This window comes from Neophocaena asiaeorientalis, unplaced genomic scaffold (assembly GCF_003031525.2).
Source record: "Neophocaena asiaeorientalis asiaeorientalis breed wild unplaced genomic scaffold, Neophocaena_asiaeorientalis_V1.1 scaffold170, whole genome shotgun sequence".
NCBI classification, from domain to species: domain Eukaryota; kingdom Metazoa; phylum Chordata; class Mammalia; order Artiodactyla; family Phocoenidae; genus Neophocaena; species Neophocaena asiaeorientalis.
This window is the reverse complement of record NW_020172463.1, coordinates 104,024-118,086: the sequence shown is the minus strand read 5'-3', so window position 1 is coordinate 118,086 and position 14,063 is coordinate 104,024. Positions and strand designations below refer to the sequence as shown.

Sequence of the window (14,063 nt, the reverse complement as noted above, 5' to 3'; positions counted from 1 at the left end):
TCTGGCTTGTGGGGAAATCAAGGATTCTTGCTAAGTCACATTTTTGGGTCTAGTCTCAAGCCTTTGGGCATGGTGCTTGCTCTGGGTTTTGGGTCTCAGGCACCAAACCTTACATTCTCTGATAAACACACCTTCTTGGTCCTCTTTCATCAGCTCTATTGTTGATGGTAGGGTGCTATTGAAAGGTGAGGAAATGAATCTATGCCAGCTCCACAGTATACTCTTTACTATTTACAAAAATAGATTTTTTTTTTTCCTTTAAGGAAGGATAATTTAATTGGTGCTGGATCTCTGCTACCATGACTAAAATTTAAATATAGTAGAATTGTGAGGCATATATTTTAAAGAGGATTCTCTTGTGTTCTTTAATTGCATAAAGATATTATCTGAAGTTAATATTCAAATAAATACTCAGAATACAGATAAATAAAAAATCTAGCTTATATTTTATATTAATAGCATAATGAATTTAAACACATTTGTTCTGGTTAAGAACCTCTAAGTTACACTAGCCCGTCACGTTAGAGTTTTAAAAATGTTTTTGTAGCACCACAACTTTTTAAAAATGAGCTTTTTTTCTGATTATAGAAGTGTTACACGCTCATTATAGAAAATTTAGGATACACTTGTTAATAGATCAAAATTTAGGACACACTTGTTAAGAGATCAAAGAAAATCGTCTTTACCAAAAAACGCATTATTTTGTTTTTGCCAATGCTTTTCTTATGACCACATATGGACTTCTGAATAGTTTGTAATTTGTTATAGGTAATGCTATCAATGTTAGAAGAAGAGTCCAAACCGTAGTCAGGCAGGTTCACATTTTTACTTACAGAAGCTGAAAGGAGGCAACCTGAGGAAAAAGTGACAACTACAATACATGACTTGAAGAAAATTGTTCTTAGGCACAATCAACCACAGTGGGCTGGGAGAGCACTGATTTGCAGTTAGGACTAGAAGGCTAGTGAGAGAAACAGTCCTTTCGCTAACGGGGGATGCCCAAAGATATGAGGGTGAAGACAGTGGAAAGTGGAGGATGCTGTCTCAGAGGCATGGCTGCTAGCAGTCCTCATGTCATGGGGAGAGGCCAGGAAGTTTCCATGTTATGAGACCAAGACCAATAAACTAGCCCCCATCTAGATGGCAACATCTTTCTTTACCTAGAACATTCCCTTTGGAAACTTGTGTTATTTATTAATATACACTTTTGAAAATTCAAATGGAAAATAATATAATAGACAGCAAAACTATAAACACTTGATCAAAAGATACCTGATTTTACTGAATGCTTTGGGTAGAAATTTTTAGCTCTAATACAAAGGCACTTAAAAGAAATACTGCCAGATACAGTCATTTAAAAATTATCTGTGTCTGAATTAAACATAGATTATTTATGTCAAGCATGAAGCCTTAATTGGTTTCTCTGAACCACCAATGATTATCTTTTTCACTGCCATTCAGTAAGAATGCAGGAAATTTAACAGATTTCAATCTTAATCTGAGGAAAACATTACTAGTAAGGTAATTCTGTATAATATAAAAACCCAATACATTCAAAATCCACATGTAAATACCTTTAAGATGGTTCAGATTATTTGGATTATTTTTAAATACCACTTGCTGCCAGAGAGAAGTGAGAACAGGATGTAGCAGTTACAATTTTTTTATTTCACTTCAAAAATGTTTTAAATTATTTACTGCAGTGTTAAGACTTACTCTCCTCTAAATCTAAAAGTATTTGGCACCATAATCCTGCTTATACACTATGATTAAACAAACACTTCCAAGTTAAATTGCTTAACTGCTAAAAAACTTACCAATGGAAAACTGGAGGACAGAAGCTGTTGTTGTATTAAGGCCTGTGGTAATCTAGAAAAAGGAATATAACAAAATAAGACAAGATAGAAAGAGAGGAGGAGAAAGAGCAGAAGATTCAGGAGGAGGGAGAGTGTAAAAGATAGAAAGGAACCATAAACAGAGGTTACGTTTATCCAGCGGTTAGCTTACTTCTATCGACATGTCAGAACACAGATGTATTTCTCTGTGAGATCCTCACTTAGGCACTGCTGGTACATTTCTCAGGGTCCTATCGAAAACTCTTTTTTAGTATAATTTACCAGGCACATAACACAGTCCCCTCCACTCACCCCACCACCTCCCCTCTGTCCTCGTCAACAGACCTGGGGCCCAAGAGAATACCATAAAAAGTGACCGAACAAAAATTGGGACCAAAATTAAGAGCAAATGAAAAGAGTAAGAACGTTTTGAAAAATAAATAGAATTACAACAGGTAGAAGGTGCAGGATATCTTTGGGGGAAGATGAAAATGTTGTAAAATTGATTGTGGTAATGGCTGCATAATTTTGTGAATAAAGTAAAAACCTTGAACTGTATACTTTAAATGAATGAATTGTAGAATATGAGGATTATTTCTCAATAAAACTGTTACTTCCCCAAAAAGTATCAAATTATGGGCCTAGAAATACTCTTCCAACACATTTTTATTATTTTCCCTTAGTTTCATGAAGAAGAATGCCTAAATAGTTTTCCCCCTTTTAAAAAAAGGAATGGTACCTTATTTAATTTTAAATAAATTAAAATTTTAAAATATATTAATTAATTAATTAATTCTTTTGTTCATTCATTCATTCATTCTATGGAGTAGTGACTTTGACCCATACCAGCTTAAGTAAGATGGGAAGTAAGGTTCTCATTTTCAATGACTCGTTTGTTGGGTTTCTGACCCCATAAAGTAAGGTATGGGATGCCTCCCATGACTGCACCTCATAAAACAAAAAGTGTATAACTGTGTTTTCAACATGGCAGAAGAAGTAGACTTCTTAAATGTCAAAATAACATCCTTAGACTTGTCCCTGCACTGTGTTAGCCCCCATGTGATGGAGCCCACAATGCAGAAGAGTCAAGAGATACCCACTTCATGAATCGCCATGGGAATTCGTGGACAAACAGTGAGCCAGCCTCTTGAAGTGCTAGAATTCAGCTGAGATGTGAGTATCAAAAAGTTGAATTGCACTTCCCATTTCTACAGCACAATTTGGAAACATGACTGAGCATGTGTTTTAAATATGTGGCTTTAAAGTTCATGAAGAAGCAGAAAAGGTAGTAGAGGGGAGGGCAAGACAGCCCATTTTGTAAGTTGTCTAGATATCAGTATAGGTATCAGCTCCTAATTGATTTTAACCATAGCAAAAATCACTGGTGTCAGGATGTCAGGTAAAATTCTTTATTTAAATCTCTCATTATCACAGAATATTTAAGAGAAAGCTGGCCCACCATGCTCGGAACTGTTTCCTACTTCCTTCCTCTCACCAGAGTCATTAGGGAAAAATGCACTAATAGTATTTTCTCTAACAAAAATACTAGCTCCTTTTCAAGATTCCTTTAGAAAAGGTTAGCAGACATTTGGTGCTGTCCAAAATGCCCAAAAGACATTTGGTCCACTACAAAAAGTCCTTGATATTTGGTCCTGTCCAAAGCAATTTGATGTGGACCAAACAAGCTCATGGATGTTTTGGATAGATCAAACTTCAAGGACCCTTTGGTGTGGACCAAATGTCTTATGAACCAAATGTCTCACGGATGTTTTAGACAGAACCAAATGTCCTGCGAGGTTAAAAGAAATCTGTTTTTTTTTTCCCTCATAACTTTTAAAGTAAGTTCAACTTCTTATCCTCATGGGTGTTCCACTTGGAAATTTTGATCTTAAAGTCCAAAGAGGCACATGGAAATTTTAAAAATTTTTCATAAAATTGAATGAATGCTCTTTTCCCCTCTGATTTTATGTAACTGAGTAGATTCCCAGATGAGTTATGAAACACTCCTGAATATGAGTTCTTTGAAACAATGGTATGGTATTATATAAGTTAAAAGCACCACGGCTATTGTTATTGCTAGTGCATTAAACAGACCAGAGAGTCTTTGATACTTATGCTGGGGGTGTAATAAATGATGCTTGTGTCACCTGGGTGATCAAGTTTCACAGCCGTGACCTCTGCTAGCAAACAGTAAATCACTTGAAATAGTGCCAAATTTCAATTACATGTGCTAACTGAGGGTGACCCTAGACTTCGATTAGTCATTGATTCCACACTTTTTTCCTCACTGGGGAAGCTAAGGACTGTTGACTCCCATTCTTTTACCTTTACCCATTTAGTTTATTAGTAACATTGTCAGCTACGAGAAAGAACAGGAAAGATGAAGAGAAAAAAAACAATGGAGCATTGCCTATAAAACCTATTCACCTATATTCACATTTGAGTATTATAAATTATTTATTATTCTTGAGTTCAAATATATGATTTTAGTCTGCAAAGTTATTAAGTCTTTACATGGGACATTCTGAAAACTAAAGGACCTCTGAAAGAGATTTTGATAAATATTACAGCGACTATGAATGTCTGAGAGAGAACTTTTTCCCTACCAAATCTCACTGCTCTTAAATTATCAAATAAACTCCAAATTATAGAAAATTATAGAAAATTAATATGCTGACTAAATGAATCTGAATAATTCACTGCAGGCTGAGGCTGTTCATTCTACGCTTCTTCGCTGCAAATTTTTACTGAGTTTAATCCTGTTTTAGCCCAAACTCCTCCTTGTAACTAAAATGCATTTCCAAATATGAGAGAATAATTGAGCAAATATTTTATTTTTAAAAAATGAAGAGTAACATGACTACTTTTGTTTTAAGCTCTGAGAGAGCACATTTTCTCTTAAAGGAGTGGGTAAATGAATTCCTCATTACCTTCATTTCAGACTAGCAAAATGAATCAAGTTAGGTGCCACCCCCTGAAATATGGAGACTTCCCTGAAGTAGTGAAACGTGTGAGGGCTGCACAGCAGAGCAGCAGTGGAAACTGAAATGCGTGGTGTGCCCATGTGTAAGCGGGTACCACCTCTCACTGGCTCTGGGTTTTATTGAAATGAAATAGCCATTTGACTAAATTCACAAAATGGAAATGCTCTTTTAGGCATTTTAAAAAATAAAGCATTAACCTACTAAGGTTCTTTACCTGTGGTCGGTGGTTCTTTGTTTCACAACTTCAGTAAGAATTGGATTTATGAAAAATTTTATAGATTATTTTTTTTAAAAGTGATGTTTGGGGCTGATAACTTTCATCAGTTCTCACACACAACTGTTTTAACTGGATTCAGTTTTTGTTTTTTTGTTTTTTTTTTTTTTTTTGTGGTACGTGGGCCTCTCACTGTTGTGGTCTCTCCCGTTGCAGAGCACAGGCTCCGGATGTGCAGGCTCAGCGGCCATGGCTCACAGGCCCAGCCGCGCCGCGGCATGTGGGATCTTCCCAGACCGGGGCACGAACCCGTGTCCCCTGCATCGGCAGGCGGACTCTCAACCACTGCGCCACCAGGGAAGCCCTGGATTCAGTTTTGAAGTGCCGTGCAAATATTTGAATTTTAGTGGACAACAGCATGTTTACTGACCACTGAATTCATCACTTTTCTTTCGATTGATCTTTCTCTTGTAAACACAACTTGGGTACAATATATATTTCTGCTCCTGGGATGCCAATATGGTATAAAAATTATTGGAAATTAGAAGTTGCCAGTGTGTAAAATGTAGATGTCATCCTTATCTTTGTTAATGTATCTTCATTCTATTCCCTTTGAGTCTACAACACAATTCATCCTAGGAAAATACTTATGACGAAATATAAATCTGTATATGTTTTTTCCTTTCTTGGATAAAGAAAATTATTTTGAATATTTTCCTTTTTAGTTGAAAGGCTGATCTCACATTAATTATATAACACAATTCAAAACTAGCCCACTGGGTGTATAAACTCTAATGCTAAATAAACTGGGATACAGTGAAACCTTCAGGATTAAATATATTACATGGGATCAAACAAACTAGATACTTCAGTTTCTATGCTACAGAAATATGAATTCTGGTATTATATTCTTAGATATGTTTATTTCTTATTAATCAGAAACAAAAAAGAATTTACCAAGCATTTCCAGAAATATTACTGAATGGGTGAACATTCTAAAATAGGCATTCATTCTAAGCTTGATTAACTATGACAAAAATTTAATTTTGTTTTAAGGTTTATAGATAATTAATTCAGCCATGGTACATTATTTAAGATGTACTAACAAATCTATTTTTTTAAGGAGAATTTCACTACAGAGTCACATTTGCCTGCAGGAATGTTATAATATCTTGTTAAGAGTTGAATTATGAGCACCTATTATTTTAATTTGCATCCAATTAATTCTGTTTGTGTTCTAATTTCAACTTAAAACTCTTCAATTTATCAATGTTCTGAAGCTTGTATGTTTAATAAATTAAATTTATCTATTGCCATGAAAGGAGTATTCAAGTAGCATAAAATAAGAACCATGTTATAAAAACTAATTGACTTTCACAATTTGATAACTAAATCTTATTTTAATTACCTAGCAAGGTTTTTTCCTCCTTTTTACTGTGGAAGCCAGTCTTTTGGCCACTTTTTAAATTAATGAATTGGAAACATAACGTGTGATGGAGGGGTGAAAAACACAACTTTGTTACTAAAAGCTCCATCATAAGGAAGATATGGGACAAAAAAGGAGAGGAATTGAAACTCAAGTCAAAAAGCAGAAAAGCAAAGCAAAAGAGATGTTGCGAAAAGAAAATTAGATGCAAAGATATTGAGCTAGAAGTATAACACAATTGCTTTTATATTCTTTTTCAAGAATGTGAAATGAAGGTAGTCTTGGTGCCAGAAAGAAGTACCAAGTGACAACAAAAGGCTCACTAGCCACATGCTGATGGCTAGTGGTTTTATTGCTTTCAATTTAGAATGCTCATATTTCATTTTACATATGATCCAAGGACTTACCTTTGGCAAGCAAAATCTAATCATCTAAATTAAAGTAACCTACTACTGAACAATTTGGCATAAACCAAAATTTTAAAAAACTGGTTTATTCAGTGTGCTCTGTCATTTAAAAAAAATTCATTAAAGTTCCTAGGTGGTTAGGAAACAAAGTTTAAAAATAATGTGATAAAATTGCTCATCTAGTATTTTTGGCTTGCAAGGAGAAAATAAGAAGTATAAAAGTAAAGCTTTATACAAGAACTTATAAAGTCACAAATTATTTAGCTATGATATATATATGTGTGTGTGTGTGTCATATATATATGTCATGCCTGTCATACCCATATTTTTAAAAAGGCATAAAATCACAATGATGCACCATGTTTAATGAGATCCATTGATGCTGCCAATTTTATTACTGCATTCTTTATTTTTTACATTTGAAAATAAATTATAAAATCACTGCTCTTAATTTTGAGATATTTGCAACAGGACTCATAAATAATACTGCAAATTTTCATCTGAACTGGAATTGGGTAGGAAAACCTTTTGTTGGCAAAAAGTTCAGTAAAGACAATGTATTTGGAATAATGTACATAAATAGCACATACTTACCAATTCTCTTGGACCATATGGCTCACAGAAGGTGACAGCATTGCCATGCATAATTGCACCACACTGTTCTCCAGTCTCACAGTTGTTACATTCAACCCTGTGGGAACACAGAACACAACCTCAGGCTGTGAACTAAGTAGCACAATGTGGTTTATCACTCAGGTAAAGAAAGATGTAATAGTTGTTGTTATTCAGTTGAAATCAACATTTCAAGGAAGATAATGGTATTTTGTACTGTGACATGTTAAAGAAACATAAAAACAGAAAGATTTGAACTTCAATCCCAATTCTTTCAGTTACTCGTAATGGTGGGCAAGTTACTTAACCTCCCAAAGTTTCAGTTTTCTCATCTGTAAAATGAGGAAAATAATATGGACCTAAATATCACATAATTATCATGAGGATTAAATGAGAGAGTGTATATAAAACACAGAGTACAGAACCAATCTCACAGTAGGCACTTAATGGCCACTGGTATTATTATCAATCGTTACATAATATACTATGCCCAATACAAGTATTTTGCTAATATGAAAGATAAGCAAAGTAATATACACTTATATAATGAACTAAAACCATATATCTCTGAAATCAAAAGGTGTTTTACAAATTTTAAACCTTTTTCTTTTGAGTTATGATTAATGTCAATGTTTAAAATAACTGTCCTCAAATAGATCCGCATGTCTATGAAATATACTATGTAAAAAATAATGCAATCAGATTGTACTTAATCCACATAGTAATATGAAATAAACACAAATTCTAAGTCAAGCATATTTTGGAGACTGAGTTAATATTAACCTTGTAAATAATTCAATTAGTTGCTTTATTATTATAAAGTGAAGTGGCTAATAAAACCTTAGAACAGAATCTCAAAACTAAATATATTCATGTCTTCAGTATAAATTGACAATATGAATATTCTGGATTTGACTTTGCATATTTACAATAACATTGACAATGATTTGCATCATGATACTTCAACCTAGAATCATGACATGTACAAAGAAAGAATTATGTTTCCTCAGTCTGAACCTCAAAGCACATGAGAGCTGTATTTCATGCAGAAAGGACATTTTCAAAGACTTTCACATTCTAGGTGCCAAACATTATGGAAAGGGCACCATGCCCTTTGTTTTTGAAGATCATTGTACCAGGCCCTTTTAGCTGTTTGCTAATCTCAGAGAAAAAAGGGAGCAGGAAGCCCTTTTCAAATAGGAAGAAGACAAAAGTGTGAAAAGATACCAGGTAGCCCATAAAGCCAAGAGGCAGAAGCACAATAAGGAAGTAAAAACGTGGCAAAAAAATCGAAGTATTTCCTATATGTGTATTGCATGGAATAAATTATTCTAATCTTTTGAGCTGTGTTCCTATACAAAGGAGATCAACAATGTCAAGAAGATTCGCTTTTTTAAGAATAAACAGAGAACAACTTCTGATATGGAATTTTTAAAGGTAGTACCTCAAATCTTAGTAGGAGATTTAAATTTTCTCTTGATTACTGTGAAGCAAGATTCTAATAACATGTCCTTGACGTTAGAAGAGGCACAGTAGTAGCTTCATAAAGGCAACAAATATGTCTCGTGTTCACCATTTTATGCCTGGCATGTTGTATTCCATAAATATTTGTTGGATGAGTGAATAAATATAAGGCAACTTCATAAGTAGAACTATTATTAGGGCCTGAGATCTAAAGCACTTCAAATAGAACCTGGCATACGTCAAATAGAGCAAGCATGATGTAAGCATTAGCATAAGTGTTAGCTATTATTATTATTATGGATTTCTACCATTGTCATCCAGAACAGGTATATTAGTTTTTTTCCCCCACAGGGAACCTACTACATGAACTTCTTACTACTGTTTTTCTATTCTTAAAACTACACATTGGGCTTCCCTGGTGGCGCAGTGGTTGAGCATCCGCCTGCCGATGCAGGGGACACGGGTTCGTGCCCCGGTACGGGAAGATCCCACATGCCGCGGAGCGGCTGGGCCCATGAGCCATGGCCGCTGAGGCTGTGCATCCGGAGCCTGTGCTCCGCAACGGGAGAGGCCACAACAGTGAGAGGCCCACGTACCAAACAAAACAAAAACAAAAACAAAAAAACTACTGATTAATTTTTCCCAAGGAGTGTGATTATGATAAAAGTACAGAGAAGTAGCACTGAACTTATAGTGTGCTTCTTACTTATTGATAGATGAGGATTATTTGGCCTCCAAGGCATTGTGAAAGGGCTCAAAAGAAATACAAGCTTTGACAGAGAGAAATTAAAAGATTGTTCAACCCTCACAATGACTATCTGCCATTTTCCTCCAGTGATTCTAAACTAAAAGCATCATTGTTGATGTGAAGTCCGAGGTCTGATATTTGAATCCTCATAGCAATCATTTGATCCATAAATATTGATCAGCACTCCCCAACTCAACTGTATATCAGAAAAACTGTATCTGTATAAATACATGTATTACAAGTCTCCATCACCTACAGTTTTGATTAAATAGGATTCATGTGCAGCCTAGGTATCTGTATATTGTTTAAAGGTTATTCTAGCATAGGTAGCCTACAGCCTGGCACTCAGGAACCAGTGAATGGACCACAGATGTTTGATGTGTTAGGAGAACCACTTCTATTTTGTGGAATAACAGGAGTTAAAAAAACAATAAACACAAGAAAAAGGCAATCACATACAGCTTTGTCCCCACTTGGCTCAAAGACCCCTCTGGACCTTTCTTTGTTGTGCTGTATAGCTCCAGAAACTTAAAATAAAATTACAAAGGCACTGGTACCCTGTTGAAACTTAAAGATTCAGAATTACCAGCTATTATTTACTAAGTTGTTGCTACCTGGAGGTACAATGGCTTCATCAAGGATTGATGAAACAAATCCGTTAGCTTCTTGTCAAGGTCTTTTAAATGTCCTTTGCTTGAATTTCTCACAGTATGTCTGGGTTTGTCAACATAATTTATTTTGAAAGCACATCCCTCTGGGTGGTCAAATCCAACCCACTCTTAGATGCCAATGGTGTTATTTATTCATTTATCATTCATTAATTCATTCTTACAATTAACAACCATATGTTGAGAACCTATAGGCAATATGATGAGCTTTAGTGGTACAAAGACCAAAACAAAAACAGTATTATTTTCTTCCAGGAGTTTATACTCCAGAAGTAAAGGCAGGGAAACAAGCACACAATTAAAATATAGGGTGCCAATGCAATGATAGCTATTTACTGCATCCTATTATGTGCCAGATATTCTAAAGCCTATTTGAATATTTCAACTTCTCTATAAGATAGTTTTCAGTGTCCTCATTTCACTAATAAGAAAACTGAGCTCCAAAGAAGTTAAGCATTTGCTCGAATCCTACAGCTGTAAAGTTGACAGACTGGCAATCTGGACCCAGGACTTGCTAATTCCAACATCCATCACGTTTTCCATAGCTCTTCACTCCTTATAACAGGAGTACGCGCTGGCTGTGATGGTACCTAACTTAGACTAAGGAAGTAAGGGAGAGCTTCCAAAGGAGGTGGTCCCAGAACTGGTCCTGAATGAGAAATAGGAGTTAGTCAAAGAAGAAAGGTGATGGTGTCATAGGGCACAAGGAATGCAGAGATTATGATACAAGTAAAACTGCTACTTCAGTGTGTTAGTGTGCCTGGAACCACACTGGTACATGAAGAGGATGGCAAAGGATGGGGCTGGAAGTGGCAGCCAGTTCATGGAAGGTGTCATGCGCCATTTACCAAGTGATAGATACTGCACTAGGAACTCTACAAACAATGCCTCAATTAATTCATATATCCCGCCTTTATTTTTATCCACATTTAGAGGATGCTAAAACTGAGATTTAGAGACATTAAATGATTGTCCAAGGTTACACAGATTGAAAATTATAGAACTGGGATTCAAACTCCCACTATTCTGCTTCCAAAGTCATGATACAATCCAACTTTTAGGAAAATTACTCTAACAAATAATGGATTAGCGGTAGAAAAGACTGGACTGTTGATATAACACAAGTAGGACACAATAGTGCCTTGAAATAAGGTGGAGATGAAGAAAAGAGTATCACTTTTTAATAGAAACATAATATGATCCACATATGTAATTTTCAACTTTCTAATGGCTACAGTAAAAATAAAAAAGGATAGGTGAAATTAAGTTTAATAATATGTTTTATTTAACCCAGTATACTCAAATTATATTTTAACATGTAATTATACAAAATTATTAATGATATAGTTTACATTCTTTTTTTTTATAAAAAGTCTTCAAATTATGGGGTGTATTTACACTTACAGCACATCTCAATTCAGACTAACCACAGTTCAGGTGATTAATAGCTGCATGTGACTAGTGGCTACCATACTGGACAGCTCAACTCTAGGGAATTACAGGGCTTGGAAACTGACTGCTCTTCTGGTTATGCTGACAACTGGAGATGACCAGCTGACAATGATTATATGTATTTGAACTTCAGGGAAAGGAGATCAGCACTGACAGGACAATTTAAGATATGGCTGAAATCATAGGAGTGCATATTATTGGGGGCCAGGGGAAGAGGGGAGGATATACTAAGTGAGAAAAGTAGAGGTCCAAGAATGGATCCCTGGGGAACAACTATATCCTTAGTCTGGTTTCTGGAAAGCTCCAACTATCATCGTGACCCTTCAGTGTGTATCAATCTGAGGCTATCCCTGCATACTTTTCCACGATTATTGGCAGTGGGTTCATTTCTGTTCATGTTCCTAACAATCCTAATATTTTTGTGCTGCCCATCAAGGTGACTTTTCTAACAGTGAGTCTATAATATGACCTTCCTAATATTTTTTCTACCGTTAAAGTTAAGCATTGTACAACCACTTACATGAATGCCATCATCATAAAGGAAACGAAAAATCACAAATTCATGATGAACACAATGACTCTGATGGAGGCCAAATAATACAAAGGGCAACTAAGAGTCATGGCTTCCCAGAAGGAAATAGTGATCCATTTCAGAAAAACAAGGTAAGTTTTAAAAACCTACACATGTTAATAAGCATCCAAATTTCAAGAACAGGAATTCTTGGCTCATCCCAGAATCTACAGCAATGCCTAAGTGCTCTGAGTTCTTCCCTCATGTCTTTCTCAGAATGCCCCTGCGTCTAACAAGTTAACATGGTTGAGCAGGGTTAGGTACCTAACCCCAACGGGTGCTCTCTGCGAACAATACTAGTAGTCTAAAATTCTACTCTTCCCTTATGAGTCGTTCCTAAGAATAAGGGTTCAATTTGCTGGATAATGAGCAGTCCAATTTTCTTTAGGCTCGGAGCAAAAAAAAAGTGCTATTTATTTCTAACATTTAAACTGTGGTCTCCCAACCAAATTTTCTCAAGAAAATGATGGGCTCTGTAAAGTTAGGTAACATATTCTTCAGAGATTGGTGGGAAGAAGAAGTTTTAAATAATCCCAGTTAAATAGACTTTTATTTTTCAACTTAAAAGGAATGTGACCTCCCAGGCTAAGGATTAGAAATGAATTGCTTCTCTGCTTAAAAGTAATATCGAATATTTCTCTAATCTAAGAAAACTTGCCCCCTCTTTTTCTTTTTCTCAATATGAAAAACAGAACATAAGAATCTGACAAATACCACAGCCCATCATACAAATCGCCCACCTCAAAATATAATCTGCCATGAACAGTATGATTAAAAGACAATTTAAGGGAAATGCTTGCTATCCCCGAAGACCAGGCAAAGCCTGAATACATTGAGTCCTCTCTGAACCTATTTATCACATGCTTAGGTACCACATGAATCTCACCTATTACTACAGTTCACAGATCATTGGTCATTCGAGTTAGAGGGCATCTGAAGTATCACTGAGTCTCATCACCCCCTGTCATTTCACAAATGACAGAACAGGACTAGAGGCTAGATTCCCTGACTCCTTGTCCAATATTCTTCCTACTCCACTCTAATGCAGCCAAGAAGAGAAAAGAACTCTAATTCTACAAAACGCACGTGCATTTCAAAAACGTTTGTCATCATTTTCACTGTCAGAGTTTATCTGGAAGAGCTACAATGTCTTTTCTTAAAAGTTCTTTTTTTCATTTATAGGATAAGGGATTTTGCCTTGCTAATGAAAATGTACAAAAATAAGAGAAATGTCATGGACTTCACAGAAAATGTTCAGAATGAATTCACTGGACTAAAGTACATAATCAAATTCAATATTCCTTTGGTTATGTACATCCTTACATAATTCATCCCTATTTTATATACACACTATCACACTACCATTTTTTCACTAACAAAAACATAAAGGAAACAAACAAACAAAACCATAAAGGAATCAGTAAGGATGAAGGCAGGTACTTGTTGACCAGCACATCTAGGGTCCAACTGGAAACATAAAAGAAAAAGAAATGCTTTGAACCAAGATTTGTTTTTCACTCTAACAAGCTCCTTGGCAGTTTGAAACTTGTTATCTTGGTGTCAATTCTCCGTCTTTGTTTTTTATCATTTAGGTGGTTGTTTCTGTTTAGGAATTATATGCAATGTGCATTTGTGTTATAGAGAGCACACTTCTGAAGGTATAATTCTGTTTTTAATCATGA

At 35.4% G+C, this 14,063-nt stretch overlaps 1 protein-coding gene across 1 annotated transcript in view; it reads right to left on the bottom strand.

Annotated features, from left to right (window-relative positions):
- The window catches only part of RELN (reelin), a 360,093-nt gene that overhangs the window by 245,347 nt on the left and 100,683 nt on the right, over positions 1 to 14,063 (bottom strand). Inside the window, exons 5-6 of the mRNA XM_024738082.1 lie at positions 7,461 to 7,557; positions 1,818 to 1,869 (exon numbers count right to left, since the gene is read on the bottom strand). Of these exons, the coding sequence (XP_024593850.1) occupies positions 1,818 to 1,869; positions 7,461 to 7,557 (149 nt within the window). The remainder of the gene's footprint in view (positions 1 to 1,817; positions 1,870 to 7,460; positions 7,558 to 14,063) is intronic.